The sequence below is a fragment of the Crinia signifera genome, chromosome 9, assembly GCF_055691185.1.
Source record: "Crinia signifera chromosome 9, ASM5569118v1, whole genome shotgun sequence".
NCBI classification, from domain to species: Eukaryota; Metazoa; Chordata; class Amphibia; order Anura; family Myobatrachidae; genus Crinia; species Crinia signifera.
In genome coordinates this window covers 44,156,546-44,181,592 of record NC_139225.1, presented here as the reverse complement: position 1 = coordinate 44,181,592, position 25,047 = coordinate 44,156,546, and the positions used below count along the sequence as shown (strand labels likewise).

The window sequence follows — 25,047 nt, the reverse complement described above, 5'->3', positions numbered from 1 at the left end:
ATATATTGATCAAACATGGTAGTGTCCGCTTAGCCATGCTTACTACGATGTCAAACTAAAGTGGTTTAACATTACTGGATGGCCTAGCGTCGTGTCTGCCAGCTGAAGCCACTGAAACCCCTATGTGAATAGGACTAAGATGAATAGTAGAACAAATATTTTGCTTGGTGTAATTTATCTCTTATATTACTATGCTGTAAGACATGGGAGGCCATGAAAGGGATTAGTCCGGATGTCCCCTCTGGCAGCTGTTTGCTGAGGCACAGTGGCTCAGTAAGTGTGGGGAGACAGCTGTCAGGTCAGAGGAGACATCCAGGGATGTATGAAGAGGAGGGGTCTGTGTGCAGTCTCCATCTGGGTCCCTTCCTCTCAAGCTGCCAGCGCAGTCGTTTCTGAGCACTAAGGTCACTCGAAGATCTAATGCGCAGGTGCAGGGTTCTGGGAAAATGGAGTGGCAACCATTTTCTTGTTGATTTTCCTACTGCACTTGTGTGAAGCACCGGCATAATGGCCACTACACCATTTTACCCTTGACTTGTCCAGCGATGCTGCCGCAAATGCAGGGCTCCAGAGGGGTAAGTATTCTTTAAAAGGGTACAGCATTTGCAATATGGGCCCCGCAAAAGCCAGGGCCCATCTGCACAGCACACATGGCATCCATTATAAATATGCCACTGGAGACATTATACTATATACAGATACCAGAAACTATCACTTTGGGGTGATTCTCTAGTGATCGGACGGGCCCCGTTCCAATGGTGGGGGTCTGCGCATGTGTAATTGTGCATGTGTAGACCACCTGTGTGAATGCCTTAGGTGAGTATCACACTCGCCGAGGAGTTCGCATGGGTAGGGGAGGGAAGGGGGTGGGTGGGGGCAAACACTGGCCTGGAGCAGGGTAAAGCCCAGTCTTACCATGCAGACGAATGGAGTAATCACAGACCAGCACCACTTCATCCAAGGGAAAGGACGGTAGCCAATCATACGAGCAATATCATCCATGAACCTGTCAGCTCCTGGGGAGATGAGACGAGAGGTCAGCGAAGGTGGATCATCTGCTTTTCTCTTCGCTCCTACTGTCCATAGTCCCAGTATTTTGTTTTGTCAGTGTCACTTGTACTGTGCAGGGTTGTGACTATTCATTATCTTATCCAATCGTGATATAATAAATCTGCTTGGATGATTCAAATGACTTAAATGTCTACTTCACATGTATTTGCTGAAAAAGATTGGTTTGCTGTATGTACTTTTTGTGAGTTTTAGAAACATCATCCCTTTCTGGAAAAGGGCTCAATCCAATTATATGCAAAGTGTTTAAAGCCAACAACACTGAAACTCGCACCCTTGGCTGGCGGAAATCAGCCGGAATTTGCACACAATTGCTCGAAGCCCAATGGGACAGCAAACACCTGTGAGCTAGGTTCAGATAGCTGTAAAGTGAGCCCACCGTAGCACGTCCTCGTGAGACCATTACGTATAATTGGATTTAGTTCTAAGATGTGATCGCGGGGGAGCTTTTGTTCCTGCGCACAGTCAAGGCCTGATTAAAGGTTCCAAGTGCCCTAGGCTAAAACACATGTAGCTCCCCTTGTAATGCTGCTAAACACACGTGTGGGCACTCAGGGACTCGCCAGTCATACTGCCCATGTGCATGTAACAAAGGTTATACATTTGGCATGTAGGATCTAATGCTTGTAGGCTGCTCAGCTGGTGCTGTAGCACAATGTACATAAAGTAATGGTTCCATCAGTAAGTTACATTGGCACAGTCACCGTAAGAAGAACCTTACACCCCACAGTACATCGGGATGGGTATTCGCTAACAAGCATGGAATAAAATAGGCCTTAATTGTATTCCTCGGCTGTCACCTGCAAGGCGCTGACCCTAGTCCTGGTGCCCTAAGCTGTAGCCTAATTAACCTATTGGATAATCAGGCAATTCCTAATCTGATATATATATGGAAAGACAGAGACTGCGCAGATCCTTTGTATATTAGTCCCAATGTTTTATTAGGTGCATGGTGCAGCCTTTCTCCTATAAGCCGATCCCACGGCTCAACAAGAATGCATGGAAAGAAGAATGGAGAAGGCGCACAGTAAGTATATAAATATATATATATATCTTTATAACATGCACATACATCATAAGTAGCATATGAACAGCTTGCCAGCAATGAATAGGAGTTGGGTGATCACCCGACTCCTATTCATTGCTGGCAAGCTGTTCATATGCTACTTATGATGCAGGGGCGGGCTGGGCTGGGGGGGGGGGGTGTCAAGGTGCCACATGCCCCCCAGGCCGGTGTGACTATGTACCGGCCGGGCCGCTGTGTGCACCTTGCACATGCTGCCGCAGCCATAACTGCTGCAGCCGCCAGCTAGCATTACAGTGATGGCTTTATATGTAATGGGCATTACAGTGTGCACTTTCCCAATTTCTGTTGTATGTGTGTGGGGGGAAGGATTGTTTAATCCTTGCTGCATACTAGAGGGGAGAGGGTAGGGTGGGGAAACCAGCGGCGTAACTATCATTTCGGCGCCCCCCCCGCCGATAATAAAACACGCCCCCCCCTCACCCCACCACCACTCCGGACGCCCATGTCCCCCCCCCCCCATCCCCCGCATACTTACCTGTTTTCGCTGCGCTGGTCCCGGTTCCCATCCTGGCTTCATTCTGATATGAAACAAGGACCATCACAAAATGGCCGCCCCCATACAGCAGACAGTTTCAGAGAACTGGCTGCTATATGGGGGCGGACATTTTATGATAGCCCGTCGCAATAGCAGAATGAAGCCAGGGGAGCCGGGACCACCTCAGCGAATATAGGTAACGCTGCGGGGGATGGGGCATTACAATAGCACCGCAGCCCCCCGGCGCCCGCACTTACCCAGCGCCTCCCCGCGACCGCGGGGGCTGCGGTGCTGTAGTTACGCCACTGGGTGAAACGATGGCGATGGGCCACTTGCTTGTGTTGCCCCCCCAGGCTGAAAGTTGCCAGCCAGCCCCTGGATGTATGTGCATGTTATTATTACATAAAGCTATATATACTTTTACTTACCGTGCGCCTTCTCCATTCTTCTTTCCATATATATATATATATTATTTTGTGTGTGTGCCAATTGTAGATTTGTCAAACATGGTAAGTTGTAGTTTACGGGTCCAGTCACCAATTACTAATAGTGAATATTGTTAAAGTAAATAACTACTAATGTTAATGTTATTAGTCAAATTTAATAGTACAACTGTGCAATCTGCAGTAAACTATAAAAACCTCCAGCATGTGCATTAAATAGGAGAACATACATTAAACAGCAGATCTGGTGCACCAAGTGTGACCGATCTCTCATTGTAACAGCCGCCTGAGAGATGCTCTGCGTCATGTTGGCTGCTCAGCAAATCCCAAGGACACAGCTATATTAAGGCTAGTTTGGGCCTAGGAGCGTATGCTCTGGATTGCAGCCAACAACCATTTAAGCTCCAGTTCTTACATTTGCCTCTGAAGGATTTGGGGGATATTGGAAGGTTTCGTTGTTACATATTAATGATATTATACCTCTAAATTACATGTGGTGAAACTGTTCAAAATAATTGTTCTTTATTAACAGTGAGAAATAACAATGGACAACAGGATGGTGAGAGGTGGTAAATAACATTTTATAAATGGTTCTTTATAATACACTGAATTTAAAATAACTTTATTGTATCAGGGATGATTAAAGTCTATTCCATATAATTCAGGGTGGGTAATTATTACACATCAGGAATTGAGAACATGTTAGCAAAGGTCAATGTTTCTCCAGATCTTGCGAAACTTGATTCAGAGTCACTCGCTAAGCAGCGTTCTTTTACTGCTAATCGCTGCCCGCCGCCCTGCCGAACACTTTGTGCCATCACGCCGCCAGCACCACCCGCATCCCCTCAATAACATGCAAGGGGATGTGTCCCAGAACACATCCCTCGCATGAAGCCGAAGGGGACAGAAATCATTCGATGGTCGCCGTTTGACAAAAAGGGGGAGGGTGCTGACATCATGTGACGTCAGCTACCCGCCCCGAGCAGGCATCGGCCTGCTTGTGTTCCCAGGGGTAAACCCAGTGTATTCATGGGGATGCCACAATCCCTTCTCTATCTGTGCAAACGCCTCAGCGAGTGTGATACTCTGCTGCGATTTGCGGCTTTCCAGAGAATGAGGGCCACTATAACACTGCATAATTTGAACTTGAGGGCACTCCACTGTGGAACACTATGAACAAGAGGCACTGTAGTGGGGCACAATATGAACAGAGAACACTGTATGTCATAATGTGAATTTGGGATACCGTGTGGCGTAATGTGTACTGGCAGCTCTACAATGTGACATCATGCAAACTAAGAGACTGCATTACGATGGTTCATAAAATAAACTAGCGCACTACCGAGGGGGGGACAATATTAACTAGGGCACTACTGTGGTTCAGAAAATACAATAAGGCACTATAATAGGGCATAAAATGAATAACTGCAACGGAGAGGTGCCTCTCAAGATTCATGGGGACAGGGTTATTATTATAATTTTATTTATAAGGTGCCACAAGTGCAGCGCTGTACAAAGGAACAGTACAGGGAGTTAACCACAAATATTAAGTATCCCCTAATGTATCACAGGGAACCGCAGCAGGAATCTACAATCCCTGCTGCGATCACCCCCTGCAGCGCCACCAGCCGCATCCCCCATAGGTTTCTTTGGGGGATGCGAAGCTGCCCGATGTATCAACATCGGGCAGCCTGGCATCGCAACCCTGGGGGGGGTCAGCATGTAACCGTGCATGCACAGACCCCCCGGCTTCCGGCACTGGGTATCGCAGGAACAGGCTCCTTTCGGAGCCCTGTCCTTGCGCACAGCAGGTGATACATTCAGGTAATATGATCGCATTTTACAATGCGATCAATGATAAATGGGGGCCTATAAGAGGCTTGAGGCCAATGATGGAGATGAGTATGCGGATGAAGTATATGTTTGAGTATAGGAGAGCTGTGAGTGAAATGTGAAGGGAAGAGAGCTTTGACAACAGGAGGGAAGAGGGTTACATTCAATATGTTGTTATGGGACCCACAGAGATCTGGTTACGCCCCTGGCTACAAATCTTATTTATATCTTTTAAGGTGGCCAATCCATACACTACTGAGACTTCTCTTCTCGGATGAAGTCGCAGCTGATCCCCATTGAGCCGCCTGGGGCCTTCCCGGGTGGCAGGATCGCATGTGATATATCCCATTCCGAATCCCTGCTCCCGGGAGGAGGTCCGACGTGCAGGCAGGTCCGACCTCCGATCCGATGCTCACAGGACCACACTTCGAATTGGATCAGTTGTCAAATACATCAGATTTGGCCATTTTATGGAGGTTATTCTGGTCCGTTTAAACATCACGGGCTGTCAGCTGCCCGCCCAATTCCTCCTGAGTGTGTATGCAAATCTAAGTGACCTGAGAGTCACTTAGATATGTGTGCACGTTCCACATCATTCGATGGTCGGCGACCATCGAATGATGTGGGTGTTCACCCACAGGCTGCGAATGGATGTTTATGTTAAACATCCATTCGCAGGCCCTGCGTGTGAACACATGCTGCGAGGGGGTTGCAGGCGGCCCGGATGTTGGGTAGGGTTTGGTGGACTCGCAATGCTGCAAATTCACAGCCTTGTGAATCAACCAGAATAACCCCCTTTACCCGATCCATCAGAACCGGGTGAAAAGTGACAAATCTGACAAATTGATCAGTCGCTGAATGGCTGATACTTTAACTCCATCCACTTTATCTCCGACCAAAGCTTCTTACATCTGCCACTTAGTATCAGCCAATAAGCGACTGTCATTTTTTAAACACAGCCTGTTAAGTGACAGGAGTTGATTGGTTGGAAATATATCTCTCTCCAAGATTTGATACATATGGCCCTTTATTTCTCTCCACATTATCCCTCTCCAAGACTTAAAACCCACATATCTCTCTCCACTTAATCCATTTCTAAGCTTTGATACATATGGCCCTTTATCTTGGAACCAGTGTTGCAAGTTTACTGTTAATCACACCCCAAACCAACAATGCCGCCATACTGGCAGACCTAGATCTGAAAGCATATCCACTACAGCGATGCATTTATCGTGTGCGCAGGAAGCTTTGACGTGTGAATGATAGGAAGAAATCAGTTTCCGAACTTATACCCGACCCAATTGGCACCTGCACACCGGAAATAAGACGGTATGCCGCATTTCTAACATTGTGCAGAAAAACTAGAGTTACATGTTTTACATTTAGGCCAAGAGCCCAGGGCTGCCTCTGCTTAGTAACCTAAGAGTCCGCCTATCACAAAATGAAGGATGTCTATGAGGGAGACATCCTTGTTGAACATAATACAGGTGGTGGCTGCAGAACTTCTAAGATGCCATTTCCACACTTGTGAACCACTGGAAAGTGGGTATTGGTGTCAGTGCAGGGTTGGGGGGGGGGGGCAGTAGATAGAAGTTTTGCCTAGGATGTTGGGACTTACGCCAGCCCTGCAAGGGTTACTTATATTGGGTTCCTTCAGGGTTATTCTTGGTCCTCGCCTTTCTACCCGGTGCCCTACCCTGACCTATAGTCCCCTACTCTGTTGCCCATGACCTCACCCCTGTATATTAACTGGATGGAAAATATTATGACAGAGGTTGTGTATTTGCTCCCCTCCCCCACCTCTCCGAATCCTCTACACATACCGTCCCATATTGGTAATGCAATGACTGTAAGGGGACATGCAGGTGATCATTGTATTACTGCACTTCCTCCTGCACGCAGAGGAGACGTTTTATTTGCTCAAAGTTAACTATGACCCCATAAAACCTCAGATTGAAGATTCTTGTCACAATGAGCACTAACTTACCATACACCCAGGCAATGACCACGCACTGCCAGAATGTCTGCCACAGTAGAGTCATTCCGCTGGCGGAGTAATAGTCAAACAGCTGGAATACATACATCCCGCCCTGAGGAGATAACAGCATATAGTACGTGAAATATTATGTGTAGTGCACAGTCATTTAGCCCTAACAATGACTTCCTCTGCTGACATTACTCCTATATTTGCTGAAATTAACAGGAAGCACTAGTTGTGAAATAGAATTGACAAGAGAAGCCACAATCAGATAGAATCCTGCTGTCTCTGACTTTCAAACCGTAAAGAGGCCTACACACGGGGAGATTTTGCTGAGCGTTCTAATATGCAATGCTAGATTGCTCTGCACACAGTGATGCACAGCTATGTGCCAGTGCTGTACAATCTGTCAGGGCCAGTGAGAACACTGGCCCTGACCCCGGTGATTAATTAGATTTATCCAGCAAGCTGGATATTATTCGCTGGGCGATAGTGGCATGCGGGGGCCACACATCGCTATGCCCCTACGCTCGGAGCGACATTTTCGATGTGATCTAGTGAAATTGCTTAGAAAATGCCAGGGATCGCTACGTGTGTAGGCCCCATAACAGATTCTTGCTAATTATTATTCCTAACAAATTCTAGCAGAACCAAGTTCATGTAAGTTATATTATTATTATATAAGATAAAAGCGTTGGACTGCAGTGCGCTAACCACGCTCAAGCCGCCAGCAGAACAGATTGGCTACAGATAATACTGGGGGTGATTCAGGTTGGCTTGCATGCCAAAGCAAACTCCTTTAATGGAACAAATCCATGTGCACTGCAGGGGGGCAGATGTAACATGTGCAGAGAGAGTTAGATTTGGGGGGAGTTATTTTTTTTTCTGTGCAGAGTAAATACTGGCTGCTTTATTTTTACACTGCAATTCAGATTTCAGTGTGAACACAACCCACACAAATCTAACTCTCTGCAAACATTACATCTGCCCCACCTGCAGTGCACATGGTTTGTCCATTAAAGAAGAAATTTGCTTTTACAAACCAACAGTTCTCTTTCACATGTTAATGAGTGTGGAATTTCCAAGCACGAAAACAGGAACCTTATATGTTTTCAGCGCCCTGACATTTAGCTTGTGTTAAAGTGTGAACATGCAAGACAGTAACTTCCGTGCTGTTGCCTATATTTGAAGTGCAGTGTTCCCATATCCTGCACTAATATATAATTACTTCCAAAATTGTGCCCATGCTTGCCATTTGCAGCCTATAAGGGCCTTATGCTTTAATACCATTCTTCGGATCTGGCTGCCTTTAATAATATTATACATTGAAAACAACAGTTAGTGACATTTTGTTCAACAAAATCCGATGTAGGTGTTTGAATAGATTGATAACACCGGCCACGACTAGGGAAAAAGTTAATCTGTGCAGGGCGGTAACAAGGGGTGGGCAAGCAATGTCATCACACAGGGCACCTAGAACAGCACCTTGCTAGTAGGGCGGAGTCCTAAGGAGCCTCAGGGCAGGTAGAACAGCCCAGCCCCCTAGTTGTGATGTCATGAAGTTACAGGTTTAGATGTTTACAGTACACAACAGATATTTCCAATAACTTGCAATATTATCTGCAGATAAACTCCTATCTGAATATATAGTGTGTCACTCCGAGTCCATACAGTATATGCATAATGCCAGAGGCAGGACATACCTATTGCATCTGGCTGATCACTCTACTGTGCATGTACTGCTAAGGCAATTTCTTGGTTTATTCTGAAAGCACTGTATAGTCAATGAATACAAATCATAAGAGGATAATGCGTAGACATCTTGATTTAACCCACCTCTGTCAACATGGAAAGGTCAATGATGAACATGACCGCACAGCAAATTGCCACAGCTACCTCTCGCTGGAAGCGGAAATAATAGCGGGCTGGTAGCAAGTCCAGGATGGCCGTAATGAATCCTTCCACTCCCACAAACTGTAATGAGATATAAAGCTATTTTCAGTACTGAGCAAGTTGCATTATACAGAATGTTCTCTGCACTAGACCACAGTACCATAATGGTATACAGGAGCCAGTCAGTATCCGGATGAAGGGTTCACGCTAATTAGATGAACTGTCAGCTGATCCATGCAATGTTTTTTTGTTTTTTTCATCCTTCACCTTCTACGTGTACCACAATTGGGAATAGTTACCTCTGGCGAGCACACCCATAGCGGAGCAAGGCACCTTGCCCAAAGCGTGGTGACCGAAGTGGTATACTACAGCATGTGATTTGACAAACAAAATGACCCATGGTACTTGTGTACTAGCACGGCTCCCACGATATTTGGTTGCACGACATATAACAGCGCCGCATCGCATGCCATACACCCCACGCACTGCAATGCGATTTAAAATTGTATAAGCCCCCTATGCGATGTTTAATTGTATAAGCACCCTAATGGGGGCTTACACTGTTAAATGCACCCCCACGCCACCCCCACTATGAACGTGAACCCAAAGCGTGGCGAGCGCCGCGAGCCCGCGAGGGGCGGCGGTACGCGTCCTACGACCTTTTCATACCCCCACTATCCATGTCGGCGTGGAGATGATCTTATATAGTGTTGCGAGCCCGAAGCGTGGCGAGCGCAGCAAGCCCCGCGAGGGGACGCTTATTACTTTACATGTATTCCGCGTCCCCTCACGGGGCTCGCTGTGCTCCCCACGCTTCGGGCTCGGTGGCTCGCTGCGCTCGCCACACTATATATAATCAACTCCACGGCGACGTGGATAGTGGGGGTATGAAAAGGTCGTAGGACGTGTACCGCCGCCCCTCGCAGGCTCGCTGCGCTCGCCACGCTTTGGGTTCACGTTCATAGTGGGGGTGGCGTGGGGGTGCATTTAACATTGTAAGCCCCCATTAGGGTGCTTATACAATTTTAAATCGTATACTTCCGTGCTGTTGCCTATATTTGAAATGCAGTGTTCCCATATCCTGCACTAATATATAATTACTTCCAAAATTGTGCCCATGCTTGCCATTCGCAGCCTATTAAATAAGGGCCTTATGCTTTAAAACCATTCTTCGGATCTGGCTGCCTTTAATCATATTATACATTGAAAACAACAGTTAGTGACATTTCGTTCAACAAAATCCGATGTAGGTGTTTGAATAGATTGATAACACCGGCCACGACTAGGGAAAAGGTTAATCTGGTGCAGGGCGGTAACAAGGGGTGGGCAAGCAATGTCATCACACAGGGCACCTTGCTAGTAGGGCGGAGTCCTAAGGAGCTTATACAATTTTAAATCGTATACCATTGTATATGGCATACAATGGCATACAATGCGATGGTATACAATTTAAAATTGTATAACATCGGCTGCCATCGCATCGCATACCATCGTATGCCTTATGGTACGCGATGGGCGCCGTGCTAGGAAACAAGTACCTAATTATTATTATTTTATGTATATAACACTCTTTCTCCAAAAGGACTCAATGCGCTTAACAGATAATAGGCGGGATGCTCTAAGAAATATCGCCCCCTCCGCCCCTCCGCCGGGCTTCGCATTGTTAATGATCTCATATGCTCTAACATATGCGATCTTAGCGCAAGGGACAGCTCTTGTGATAAGAGCTGTCCCTTACGATGTGGCTCCAGTGCTGGACTTCTGGGTCTGAGACCCGGGAGTCCGTCTGCACATGCGCAGAGCATGCGCCGACCACAAGGCATGCTGGGAGGGATCCGTGATGGATCCCTCACACAGCGCTGCGTTAAGAAGCCAATAGGCTTCTGCAGGGAATCGAAAGTGGGGGGTGTTTGAGCAGCGCTAGAAGGGTAATATTTCAATAGTATTATAAAATGAATAAAGATTAGTTAGATCTAGTACAAAAAATATTTTTATTATTCTAAAATAGGAATAACATGTAGCCACAGTACATGAATAATTATAAAAACATAGGTAAAATGTTCGTGTCTCACCAACCAACCAAGGCGATCGGGTAACCTGGATAGTCCGGCAAAGTCCACAAGGAGCTGAGATGGTATCCCCAATTGGGCTGAAGGGAGGGAGGACCAGATGTGATGTTCAGGAGCGGCCCAAGTTGGCTCGAATGACCGGCTCCCTCCGCTGGATGGAATACAGCGGGCTGGTATCCTCTACCTCTACCTTTTTGTTGGGTGTTGGTAACCGAATTGGACCAGGGTCCGGAGTGCAGGGAATCGCCAACACTGCGGAGGGGGGTTACTGCATACAGAAATGTGGTAAAAACCCCAATAACGGGGTTTTTACCGCATTTCTGCTTTAGAGAATCCCGCCCAGAATTACAGGAGATTTTTGTCTGCCTCCACTATATAGATCATGGGCTCAATTTTAACTTGCCTCTGTAAGCTGCCTGCAGTTAAACTTGAACATTGGACAAACTTTTGAATGGCTTCTTCCTTTGACAGATCTGATCTCCTGGGCCAAACATATATTCTAACCACATACATTTTCAGCTACAGCTTAATGAACCATGATGATGAATTCTAAATGTCTTTTCCAATGTAAAAACTTACCTGGCTGTCCAAGCCAAGGAGAAGCAGCATAAAGAAGAACAGAGCCGACCAGAGAGGTGCCACTGGCATCAAGCTCACAGCCCGGGGATAAGCGATGAATGCCAAGCCAGGCCCTGCACACAGAAACATGATCATTGTATACACCTTTAGTGATTGTGTAGCACATTTTACTGTATTTGAAAAATGAATGGGGTTATGGATTCAAGGGTCGACAGTGTCTAGGTTGACATTCAATATGTCGACACCAAAAATACAGACATACATTGATAAAAGCTTGACATGCACAAGGCCGACACAGGAAAAAGGTCAACAGGGGAAATGTTTGCGCAGAAAAAGTCGACATGAATTTTTTATGTTTTTTTGTGCCAATGTCAACACCTGAGAACGCGCACCCCCACTCAGGGCCCGATTCAGACCTGTTCGCTAGGCTGTGTATATTCGCTGCTTAGCAAGCAGTTAAACGCCGATCTGTTGAACACAAGCCTCCGCGCTCACAAAATCCCTGTGACACGATGCGTGCGGATGTGTACGCTTACACATTCGCTCGCAAGCGGCCATCACGGATGAAAAATCATTAGATGGTCACTCACCATCAAAGGATATTTCCTCCCTTCGCACTTACTTACTTTTATCCTGCACGGAGATTGGGGAATTGGGGGTGGCGCTGATGTCATGTTAGGTCAGCCATCCGCCCCGAGCAGGCATGGGCAGGACTGTGTTCGCAGGTGTACTCCCAGCGTTTCTATGGGTGCACCCATAAAATGTTGGGCGGACCCCTGCGCCCACCCACTGCCTATCCATCATTATGCGAACGCCACAACAAGTGTATAACTCGCTGTGTACGGCGTTTGGGTGTACGGCTCACTACACTTGCCATTCTTTGGGCTACTATACTGTTCCCGAGTCCATGTAGATATAAAAAATCCTCCCCAAAAAAGTTGTTAAAAACTCATGTCGACCTTTCCACGTGTCAACCATTGCCACGGCAACATTTTGCATGTGTCGACCAATTGCAAATGTCAACCTAATGCATGTCAACCCTTTGTCAATGTGGACCTTGCACATCTTTTGGTGTTGACTTGCTGTTGACCTATCATTCGGATCCACATGAATGCTCGCAAGTGAAACAAGGAAGCAGCCTTTGGAGACACAGAGGGGGATATTCAATCCGGAATGTCCCGACAGTTGGAATCCAAGGCTGATTTTCCTCGGATCTGACAGTCGGATGATCCAACCGTCGGGTGTTGGAAAGTCCATGGATTGGCGAAAATGCAGTTTTGATGAAAAACGCCCCCAGATTTGTCAATTAATGGGCGTTTCCGACAATACAGACTCTCCGCCATAGGGAGGCGGTTCTGTAGCTGGCAAGTCCCGCCGAGGATTGAATACTGAACTGCCAATATTTCCACTAGGTTTAATGAATAGATTTTAGTTGCTTGTAATGGTGAATGGTGACACCTAAACGATCAATCATGAAGATATAAATGGTCATAGTCCAATGAAAAAATGTGAAAATACTTTTTTTTATGTATCATAACTATCCTGGGTGGGTGGAATGTACTATCAGTAAAATGCGGCCACACCTCTGAACACTCCCTTTACCCCGGAGGTCCTGCAAAAGTAATGCCAATTTTCCAAGTATACAGTGTTAATAATACTGCTATCGCTGTAAATGGCGGGATGTGATGTATGAAAAAAAGAATGCAAACCTGAAACACTTCGGCTAATGTGCAAAATTTCTGACCAAAAAGTTGAATTATGGTCAATGGGTAACTCGCTCAATGAACTACTCATTGCTATGGAGCTGGTGAAATTTGATCAAATTATGAACCGGTTTACAATGTTCCAACAACCCTACTAAGGGGTAATTAAATGAATACCATAACAAGACACTTTATGAGCGTGTTACCAGAGATACTCACCAGATTCAGCCACTTTTGAAATATCCACCCCCTGCTCATTTGCCATAAATCCAAGAATGGAGAAGACCACAAAGCCAGCGAAGAAACTGGTCCCACTGTTAACTAATGCAAGGAGTAAGGCATCTCTGGGAATAAAGAGATGGGTGGGTTAGCAACTGAATGGCACCTTTTTTATTCCATATACAAACCAAACTATGATAAAAAGGGCTGCATGCAAATAATGGTATTAACAGTATTTTGCTGCTTAGTGAACCATGTAATGCCGCTTGCTGGGCTTGCGAATGCCCCCCCCCCCCCCCTGCGAAAATATACACCGCACTAATGGATGATCTGCATATACCTCCATTCGCAGGCTAGTGTGCAGGCCCAAAATCATTCGATGGTCACCGAATATTGAACGATTTCTACAGAATCGCAAATCTAAGGCTCCGTACACATGGAGCAATATATTGCTCAGTGTCCTGTTTTCATCAGTGACCAGACATGGTAGCGAAAGACAAGGGATGACCATCGATGGTCAAAAAACATAGATAGTTATTGCATAGTATGTTGCCACCGATGCCCATCAATACTAGCAAGTCTTCTTCTCCCTAGGTATGCCTCGTTGCACGTTCACTCCCCCCCATAGTTAGTTTTGTAATCGCCTCTTGATTTATAATCCCTTTGTTGTAGTTTAAAGTTGGCTAGAGGAAAATAATTGTTTGATACTTATTTCTTGAAGTGCACTGAAAGCAGATGAGAATAAGCAGAGCTGGAGGGCGCTTCCCTCCAAGACCTACAGTATTTATAACAAAAGTGACATCAGCCCCAGAAATACAGATTATAAAGGATACATGGCCCGTGATGCAACTGATCAGGAGCTGAGCTAAGAATCACTTCCATAAACTGAAAAGGGAACTGAGAATTCCGCAGGCGCCATGCTCTCGGTGCATGGTCACTGCCATCCAGCCTATCATCTACATTACACCCAACAGCTGAGGTGTCACCCTGCCCCAGCTCGCTGCTCTCTGCTTACAACAGCTGCTCCGGCCCAGCCATCAATCTCTATATATACTGTAACTCTGACTGTCAGAAACAAAGTCGCCCTGTGTAGGTTGTCCTGCAGTGATCTACACTTTTCTCACTCAATAATAGTAAAATTAAAGAGGGGTACATTTTAGTAATGCTTCTAAAAATTAAAAGTGGTGATGTTGCCGATAGCAGATTCTATCATTTTTAAGTATGCAATAGAGAAATAATAGACAAAATCTGATTGGTTGCTATTGGCACATTACCCGTTTTCATTTTTAGAAGATATAGGGGGTATTCAATCTCACCTATTCAATGCTGCAGTTAACTTTTTTAAAAGTCAGATCTACTTTGTCGAAAACGGCCGCAGATTGTCAAATTCACGGCCATTTTTTTACAATTCACGGTTGTTTTCGCCAATACTTTACGACACTTGACATCCGGAACACTGAATTCCGGCTGTTGAGTTACAGTCGTGATAAACTAAAACAGTTACACACTCTCCGGGCCCTTCGTTGTTGGGGGGTCGCTAGGAGCAGGGCGTCCCATGACAACTCTGGGCATTCACCTGGGAACGCAGATGGGCCGATGCCAACTCGGGGTGGGCGGCTGATGTCACAGGACTTTAGTGCCCATCTTGTCCTTGGCGATCTGCAGAGGAAATAAGTCAGTTTAAACTGACATTTATTTCTGAAGGCAGGAGAAATCATACAATGGTCGGCGACCATAATATGATTTCTCCTGCTAGCGGCTGCATGTGAAGGGATGTGCCAGCAAACACATCCCCTCACATGGCAGCAAAGGAATTTGGGTGCCAGGTTCGGCTGCTCGGCGGGGCGGTGTTAAGGTGCTCACTAAGCAGCAGTCACTTGCCAACCTGAATTAGGCCCAATGTTTGCTAAAGCTGCAGGCAGAAATATAATCAATCATCACTGTATGTTCTGTGCAGTCACATTTTTTGTAAATCATCAGAAAATTCCTTGGGTTTGGCAGGACACTGGACAACAACCCAGAGAGACTGAGTACTGCTCTCAGTACTCGATGTGCCGGTCCTCTGCCCACACAAATGCACGAGGGATTGATGCTAAAAACTGCATGTATTCACTGAGAAACATCTTCCTGGGTTCAATAACAACTCAGGTCTGCTGAGGTAAATGGACGCTGGCTTGTCTCTCGTCTCTCGCATGGTACAGATATAGATGAGAACATTTTGCATTCATAGCAGTTGGTTGTAACAGAATTAGCCAAGTAACATGTGTATGGGGCCTATTCATGAAGCAGTGAAAAGAGTGGAGAAGTGAGCCAGCAGAGAAGTTGCCCATGTCAACCAATCAGCTTAGACTTTTTTTCACGTTGACCTTGTTGCCTAACAAAATGTTGTCAATGTTGGCAGCAAGGTCGGTGGATGGGTCATCGCTGTCCGCGCATGCACAGACCCCCCCCCCCCCCCCGCGCAACTGGCTGAGCGCATGGCAGGGACGTGCATGTAAGGGGATACAGCCCTGCGATAGGATTGTATATTACAATGCAATCCTAGGCAGTAATATTCCACCCAGAGCACATTGTATATGTGTAACCCGTAATAAATGAGCCCCTAAATGAGATGAGACTCCCTAGGGAAATCATTGCTCAGGTGATAAAATTATGGTGATATAATAATTTTTTTATTTCTGTATTCGTGTAAAGAAGGCCTGAGAATAGAACGTTTTACTTCCAATGACCTCATACCCATTACTCTTACACCTGCAGTGAGGAGCATCATATTTACTTGCATGCAGTATAAACAGGGGTCATTGTTATGAAACACATAAGTCCACAAGTGCTCTGGTTACTACAGTATGTCATGCATTGGCCATGCGGTGTCATTGGTACTTTCCTTATGCCAGCGTCTAAGCAATATGACACATCAAATAAAATGATTGCACATTTCCTTACCGTTGATGAGTGAGGGAGCTCTCATCAATGGATTAAAATATTTTAAGATTCATTATCAGAAAAGGCATCTCTATAAATATATTTATTATCAAATGGATGTTCGGTATTGCCTAGTAGTACTGTATTGTCTTACTTGTAGCAGTCATTGTTAAAGCGATTGTAGCTCCCCAACGCTGTCAGGGCACCAAGTCCTATGGCATAAGAGAAGAAGATTTGTGTCCCGGCATCAATCCACACCTAGCGGGAATAGGAGAAGTAACATATAAGGTTCACAGAAGGTCACTGTCCACTTCACACATGTATAGGATGTTACACGCATAAACCATTCTCCACTAATGTATTCTTTTCTCAGAATACCCCCTAAGAAGCACATTCTGTTCTGCTTTTTAATTATTGGTCTTCCTCTGTAAAAAGTATGTTCCTGCTCAGTGAGCCAGCTCATTACTATAGGGTGAAAAATTAAACTGAATAGATTTTGTTTAAAGTCATTTCTCGGCAGAGTCAGTAACATGACGTAAGTGCCATCCATTAACACTGTGCGTAAAAATAAAATGGTAAAAAGTAAGATATAGGTAGTAGAGGCAATATAAATGTTTGGGATACAGAGGCAGAAGCTGCCACCCGCAGGGGTGCAGAGAGGGAGGTGGGACAGAAACAGAATACATGGGCTCAGTACCATCTTAAAGTAAGGGCTTAATGGGCAGCTTCCCAAGGGCCCCTAATTCGAGTGGCCTTCGAGCAGGGGCAGAGAATATCAGAGCAACCAGTCAGCATTCTCTTCCTGCTTCATTGCCTGCAGCCAGACAGTGAATGGCTGGAGCAATCATCCAATCAGAGGATCCTAGTTTCAGCCCTGGTAGGGGCCCCAGTGAATTGCTTTGCCCAGGGACTACAATGCTGTAGATCCTGCATGGGCCAGATGCATGGGCCATCTGTGAGTGCCAGCCAATAAGATACAGCGACACCCTCCCCCCGATGGCAGCACTCACGTTTGTCCAGTAGAAAACGTGCTTAGAGAACCACGTGTGTAATTAGACATTTTTTCAGGAATTGGCACAAAAGATCTGTGTGTGTGATTGGCACATATGCTTATAATAAGGAATAGATTGAGAAAGAGAAGCCAACTTTATTGGGGTTTTACCTGGGCAGTCCCAAGCTTTGACCAGTCGGGCTTAAGGTAGTATATGATGCCTTCAGCAGCACCCGGCAACATGGCACCACGAACAAGAAGGATCAGCAGTACAACATAGGGGAACGTGGCTGTGAAGTAGACAATCTAGAACAAAACAAAAAAAACAAGTATCTTTACTGTTAGTGGATTATTTTTTAATTTTGTTTATCTGTATAACAATAAGCCGACTTCACTTTATTATAGTAAATTTAACAGTTACAAGTATAATGTATCAATACATTTTCAGTATACAATAAACAGCGTAACAAAATGCATAGAAGCTTTGCATTTAAGTTGGGTACACATTAGACTAAGTGTGTCCCCAGCAAGGATGTACTGTAACTACCATAGGTGCAAGGGGTGCAGCTGCTATGGGGCCCTGAGCTAAGAGGGGCCCATCTTCCTTGTGCTATATACTGTATATTTATCACCATTAGCTGGTACATAGGGGCCCTTAAAAAAAAATTCTATTGGGCCTACAAATATATAGTTACGCCCCAGGCCCGATTCATACATGATCGCTGGGCTGCCGGATTTCAGGGCCCAGCAATAAGGTAAACAGCAACCCGCCGCCTCAAAGACTGCTTGGCCCCCGCCCCTGTTATCAGCCATGCACACAGGGGGAAAAAAAATCACTCACCATCGAGTGATTTTACCCCTGCTCGCAGTGCAAAGTAAGTCTAGACATACTCAGGGGAGGGGAGGCTGTAATCTCCCCTACCCAATGTCCCTGGTAAGAGCTATCACAGGGATACTACCGAACAAGACACCACAAGCTCCGGAATGCAGAGTTTGATGTCCGGTCCGACATTCTGGGGTCTTGTCCAGGTCCGGTTTTTACTTAGTCCCGAGATGCAGTGTTATTAGCAGATCAGGGGGCCAGGCCCCCCCCTGCACCTGTGTATGGGGCAGCCCTGGGCTGGGAGTGGACGCAGGTCAGTGCAGGCTCAGGTTACAACTGCCAGATCCCCTCCTGCTATGTGTATCTGAGCCGGTGACGGGACAGCAGCCTGTGCTACATGGATCAGGGACACATTGTGGCAGCAAATGCCTGATTTTCTGACTGCACACATATTATATACCGGCTGCACACATGTTGTATACTGAGTGCACAGACACATGTTATACCGACTGCACAGAGTGACGCCTGTTATATACCTACTGCACATATATTATACTCAGTACTATTTTTCTAGAATTATAGGTTCGGAACCTCTAGTGGAGCTATTTAAAAAAAAAAAAACATAGAAATTGTGTGTGTATGTATATGGAAATTAAATAAATATGACAGTGATGGTCCAACTGCCGCACGTGTGTAATTCACACAGCGTGCCGCAGTCACGGCTTTCTGGTGGCGATGCTGTAAGGTAACAGGGGATGGGAACACTTCTCTCTGGCCAAGTGCCTTGGCGGGTAGGGCGTGTCCCACCGGCCTGCCTGGGAGCCCTTCTGCCTCTCTTCCCGTTCCCTGCTTCCTACTTACCCTCTCTGTGAGACGGACCGATTGTGAAGAGAGGGTAAGTAGGAAGCAGGGAACGGAAAGAGAGGCAGGAGGGCTCCCAGGCAGGCCGGTGGGTCACACCACAGACGCCAAGGCACTTGGCCAGAGCGAAGTGTTCCCATCCCCTGTTACCTCACAGCGTCGCCACCAGAAAGCCGTGACTGCGGCACACTGAGTGAACTACACACGTGCAGCAGTCGGACGGCAACAGGCACACTGCGAATACTGGCAAACTTAAAGTGCACCATCCACCTCCTCTCCCAAAAACCCACACATTCACCATGACACACCTCTGAAATAGTTGCCACACACATGTTTTTGTATACAGTATTTATACTCGCGTACCGGCACTCCGATGCTACATGTGTATATATAAATTATATATAATATGTGTAAAGGGCATTACAGTGTGTTGTGTATAGTGTAAGGGGAATTATGGTATATAGCATATAGTTTAAATGGCATTAAGGTGTAGTGTAGTGTAACTGGCATTGCAGTGTGTGGTGTATAGTTTCAGTGGAATTATGGTGTGACGTATAGTGTAACTGGCATTGCAGGGTGTGGCGTATAGTGTAAGTGGCATTACGGTGTGTGGCGAATAGTGTAAGGGGCATTACAGTGTGGCGTATAGCGTAAGGTGCATTGCGATGTGTGGCGTATAGTTAAGTGGCATTTCGTTGTGTGGCATATAGAGTAAGGTGCATCACGGTGTGCAGCATAATGTGTAATGGGCACCATGGTGTGCGGCGTAATGTGTACTGGGCATTATGGTGTGCGGCGTAATGTGTCATTGGAATTACAGATAAACAATGTATATTGATTTAAGTAGCTTGTCATTGTTTGGGCTTGATTTGTGAGGCATATTAGGTCACCGTGTGGGGCCGGGCCTTTATATTTATATGTCGCTGTGTGGCCTTCAGCCACTCAACTTAAGCATTGGAGGACAATGACCATTCCTGTTAGGTTATAACTAGGTCATGCCCCTTACATTAAGCCACACCATTTTTGCGTTTCTGCATTGAAGAATGATGTATAGCGCAATTTTATTTCTTCGCACTCGGAGACAAATGATCTAGAAACAGCCCTGCTAATAAGCTTAACCTCTACATGTCAGGTTTAACGATTACCTGGTCAACATTTAAACATTAAAAAAACATAAATTTTTAGCCACGTTACAGCAAAATATCCCCTAAAAATGCCAGCGTCGCTCACATTTGTTATATAAATTCAAATACAAAAATGTTATGTAAAAGAAAAGATTATATTTCCTATGTAAGGTAAACATTACAGGTCATTATGATGAATAAAAATGTTTTCTTGGCAATTTAAACACCTATTTTGGCAAATTAACTTGGCACTGTTTTGGAAAGAGGAAGGTTTACATCCCAAATTTATGCACACCCCAAAATGCAAACATAATCTCATTGAGTGGAGGACACTCACTTGTTAAAAGGCTGCTCACTGTATGCCACTGTAAGGCCGCTCGCTGTATGACGTTGGAGACAGTCTTGGTTCACACGTGATAATCTCTCTGTCACAATGAATCAGGAAAAGCAATCTCATTGAGAGAAAGGTCATTTCCCAGAGTTGAATGGAGCCTGGATATTATGTGATCAGTCTGCCAAGATGAGGAATTAGGTGGCAAGTCTTATTCAGCCGGCTAAAAGCTACTTATTGAATAATAATACTATGATGACATAAGGTGACCAAAACACAATGACTTAATCATATGGGGTCTATTAAAAAAAATATATAATCTACTTTTTTTTTTTTTCTTTAATCTATTTAGGCCAAGAAAGGTCAAGTTGGAATTTTCCTTTCCCCTGTGCCAGGATCAAGCATGTGCATATAACTCTGGGCTGGCCTGTACATTGGTAAGTTAGCACAAGTAATGCAGTCAAGCATTAAGATTTTAATGATAAATTGCATATAGGTGATTTTCTGTAGCTGCGATGAGCAGTTATAGAGAAATAAACCTTATTCCTTAAATATTAGCGAAACGTACATTTTTTTTTAGTAAAAACGTAAAAAAACAATTGCCAAAAAAAAAGGTGGGTTTGGAACAAAGTGCTTATTCTAGTTCACTCTTTCTGACAAACTCCTTCTAAAACCATGTGCACTGCAGGGTTCAGATGTAAAATGTGCAGAGAGAATTAGATTTGGGTGAGTTATTTTGTTTCTGTGCAGGGGAAATACTGGCTGCTTTATTTTTACACTGCAATATAGATCTCACTTTGAAGTAAAACCCCACCCAAATCTAATTCTCGCTGCACAAGTAACATCTGCTCCACCTGCAGTGCACATGGTTTTGTCCATCTAAGAAGGATTTTGTCAGAAAGAGTGAACTAGAATAAGGCCCAAAGAGCTAAAACTGGGTTTGGGGACAATGGGGCTGATTCAGAGGTTGATGCACCTATCAGCTGCAGAGATGTACTCCCTATAAGCCAATCGTTACGTAGTGCTACTTTGTAAACGTTGCCCTTTATTTGCAGCCGCACTCGGGCAGACACCTGCAAATGGTATAATTTAGAAAGGTATCAGAGGCGTAAGTTCATCCCAGTTGCCTAGGGAGAGTTGAAATTTGGTGCCCCTCCTCTTAAAAAATGGTTTGACAATGGCAGATCGATCAGGGTCAGACTCACAATATTCAGCCATCTGCAGCATGAATCAGCATTTACAGGTGGGTCCCATCTCACAATCTAGCAGCAGTGGCGGGTGCCGTTGCTTGCTGCAGTGCAGTCTGAGCGATACCAGGCAGGAGTTGTCCTCTCCCCTATTGCATGTGTTAGCAGGGCTCCTGGCACAGAACTGATGCAGCAGCAGTGAGAGCAAGAGCGACGGTCACACTTGGGTTCCACCGTGAAGTGGAGGCTGGAGTCTCCATTGCCTCTGGGAGTTACACCGCTGTCTTGCATCATAAGCCCCATACTGTACACACTACCTGATTTCTTTGAAACATATCGCTCAGAAGGGACCTGATATATATTTTTTAAAAACAGGTAATGTGTATGCTCAATATAGTTACCCCCCCCCATCGACAGAACATGCAGATCAATTTTGTATCACTGAACCGCATGATCAGCATAGTCCCAGGATTGACACAGAATCATATCATTAAGGATATTGTTCATTGTGTATGCACAATATCGTCCACCTGCTAGACTGACGATATTATTATAGATATTGGCGGTCCTGTGAGTTGTCTAGTATGTACGGGGCTTTAAGCTCCAACATAATATAATAAGTGATATCACTCATTTTGGGTCTTCTGAGCAATATTGTTCATTAGAGGCAGGGACAGATGTGAATGTTTAAAACATTCTCTGTAATGCGCTGTGGAATATGTGTGCGCTATATAAATTGCTTAATTCGCTGGTATGCAGGCTTCTTTGCCTCCAGATGCCAGAAAACAATTAAAATGTGGCACGGCTGGTGAGCCAATCAGAGCTCATGTACTGTTAGCCAATCAGTGCAGTTGTTGGTACGCGAGCGCTGATTGGGTGCCGGATTCTGCATTGCTTCGTTTAGCAGGCAGCACAGTGGAGGCAGTGGCGGGGGGTGCGATGGGCAAAATTAGTTGCCCGGGCCCTTCCCTCTCTCTCAGAGAGGCCGGGCATGGGACAGCTGTACCCACAGCACCCGGAATCTGGCACATGTTGTGTACACTGAATGATTTTCACAGCATACTTGCATGTGGTTTGCATGCATCTCTAAATCAGGACGCTAGATTGCTGTTAAGTTGGCACATCCCACTGCAGCTCTTTTACACAGGACATTCTCCCCTCCCCCCACTCTGATACAGAAAGCTGGTGCTCCCACATATTTATAGAGAAGGGTTGCCTACTTTTAAAGTCTCTGGCCATTCCGGGAGGGTAGGCAACCCTGCTATAGTGCAATGTCCTCTTGGGATCTCATACATGTGAAAAGTTGTAAACACAGACATCTCAGTCCCCCCCACCCGTGTATGAGTAACCATCAGTACCGCTGATTGGGGAAGCAGTGCCATGCTGCAGAGGAGTAACAGACCCAGAGAACATACTTAGCAATGTATAAACACTTTGAGATATATGAATGTTAAATAGCAGCTTTATGTGTTCTTTAAACGTCCTTGTTAGAAGACAGCAATTATATGACAGAATAACTATTATTACAAATCTTCATGAGGACATTCTCTGGATGATAATCAGCCTTGAAGACAATCTCACTTACTACAGAATTATTAGTGCTTATAGTAATTTAATTGCAGTAATTAAGGACGCTCAAAAAAGTAAAAAGTACTGCAGGTTTACATTACTGTCTTATTACATGCAAACCTTTGTATCAATTGCCTCTAATGCCGTTTTATAGGCAAGAAAACCCATTTTAAGCTTGCAAGCAGGGCCCTCCTACCTCCATGTAGGTTTGTATCTACCCAGTTTGTTTAATCACTGTTGTTTCCAATTGTAAAGCGCAACGGAATATGCTGCACTATATAAGAAACTGTAAATAAATAAATACATCTACTGTGCTAGACCCGTGTGTTTGGCAACAGAAAGACCAGAACCAAGAGATGGCATCAGTGTTTATCATAGAATACAGTGACACCCATAGGGGTACATTTAATAAGATGGAAATTGGCCCTAGCAACCAAAAGGCTTCTAGAACAAGCATGGGGAACCTTTGGCCCTCCAGCTGCTGTTTAACTACACATCCCATCATGCCCTGCTACAGTTTTGCTATTTGGCTATGTTAAAATTGTTGCAGGGCATGCTGGGATGTGTAATTCAATGACAGTTGGAGGGTCGACAGTTCCTCATGCCTGTTCTAGACAGTACTAAATATGTAAGAAGTTGAATCTGATAGGTTGCTATGGGCAACATCCCATCTTCAATCGTACTCCCATCTTTGTAAATCTATCCCATAGTTTTACATGATCTGCAGGTTGGTGTAGACCTGTGTGCTTCTAGTTCTCTAACTACAGACTGGCTCCAGCAATGTCCATTCCAGTGCAATAATGAAATTGTCAAGCTGATACTGTTATACTGCAGGTCATAGGTCACATCTTAATGTAATCCAGAAAAGCTAGAAATATGGTTGGCAACAGTCATACTACAAAACCAACATGCATGAACTCTGTACTATGAGGAATAGATAGTGCTGTTTTAATTGCTATATAGTGAAGGTAACCCTTTATGATCCAGGGCATGTTTTCGGCATATTATCCCAGTGATAACAGTGATAAAACATGCTTGGCTACTCTCCGCTCACACAGGAAAAGTGGGAGGGCTGATGCCATGATATACACCGATTCACATCATCGTAGCCCCACCCCCTACAATGCCGGTAAAGTGGAAGGCAGGGTGAAGATTGCATCAGTAGATGAATGAGACTCTAAGTAACCCCCAAAAACATGGTTTGATCATTTCATTTTCAGTACATAAAGCTACACCAAAACATTTCCATTAGTTCTAATTGGTTATTTTGAAAATCTTCTTAGCGTTTAAATGTACATTGGCATGTCAATGGCGACCGCCAGCACAATACGGCTTACGCAATAAATTTATTTAAATCAACAAGGGTTCATAAAGGGTTAAAGAGAGAGAAAATACACCTCCTTGAGACCTGCACAAATGTTTAATGGATTATCAGATGGGGGGGTGCATTTCTGGGTTGTGGGCCCCCCTGGACTGGTGTGGCTGTTTGGCCTCAGGAGCAACACAAATTAACACTTATTTTCACTTTCATCCCTATTGTGTGTTTTATTTCAATGTAATTCATTTCTAATCTCTACCTCTCACTACTTCACCTCTCACTATTTTATCTCTCATTTTTTTACCTCTCACTTACTTATCCCTGCTATCTTTTAGCAGCCTCTCTCACTAACCTATCCTCACTTTGTTTCACTATGTATTTCTTTCAGTCTTGTGTTGCCCTGGGGTCACTCAGCTGCACCATTTTGGGGTGCCCTGTGCCCTAGATTTGTACCCCGCAAAATGTTAGGGACTTGCCCGACTAATGAGGTCACCTGGTCGCGGTGGGCAAGCCGTTACTTATGGCCATAACTAAGCGAAGAACCTCGCTAAAATGCAAAATTTTATTGCAAAAA

At 45.1% G+C, this 25,047-nt stretch overlaps 1 protein-coding gene across 2 annotated transcripts in view; it reads right to left on the bottom strand.

Annotated features, from left to right (window-relative positions):
• Nucleotides 1–25,047, bottom strand: part of SLC6A8 (solute carrier family 6 member 8) — an 80,426-nt gene that overhangs the window by 8,202 nt on the left and 47,177 nt on the right. For both annotated transcript variants that reach the window (XM_083159017.1, XM_083159018.1), the window contains exons 5-11: nucleotides 17,432–17,566; nucleotides 16,424–16,527; nucleotides 13,348–13,472; nucleotides 11,426–11,538; nucleotides 8,721–8,858; nucleotides 6,894–6,996; nucleotides 916–1,016 (exon numbers count right to left, since the gene is read on the bottom strand). In XM_083159017.1, coding sequence (XP_083015143.1) covers nucleotides 916–1,016; nucleotides 6,894–6,996; nucleotides 8,721–8,858; nucleotides 11,426–11,538; nucleotides 13,348–13,472; nucleotides 16,424–16,527; nucleotides 17,432–17,566 — 819 coding nt within the window. The remainder of the gene's footprint in view (nucleotides 1–915; nucleotides 1,017–6,893; nucleotides 6,997–8,720; nucleotides 8,859–11,425; nucleotides 11,539–13,347; nucleotides 13,473–16,423; nucleotides 16,528–17,431; nucleotides 17,567–25,047) is intronic.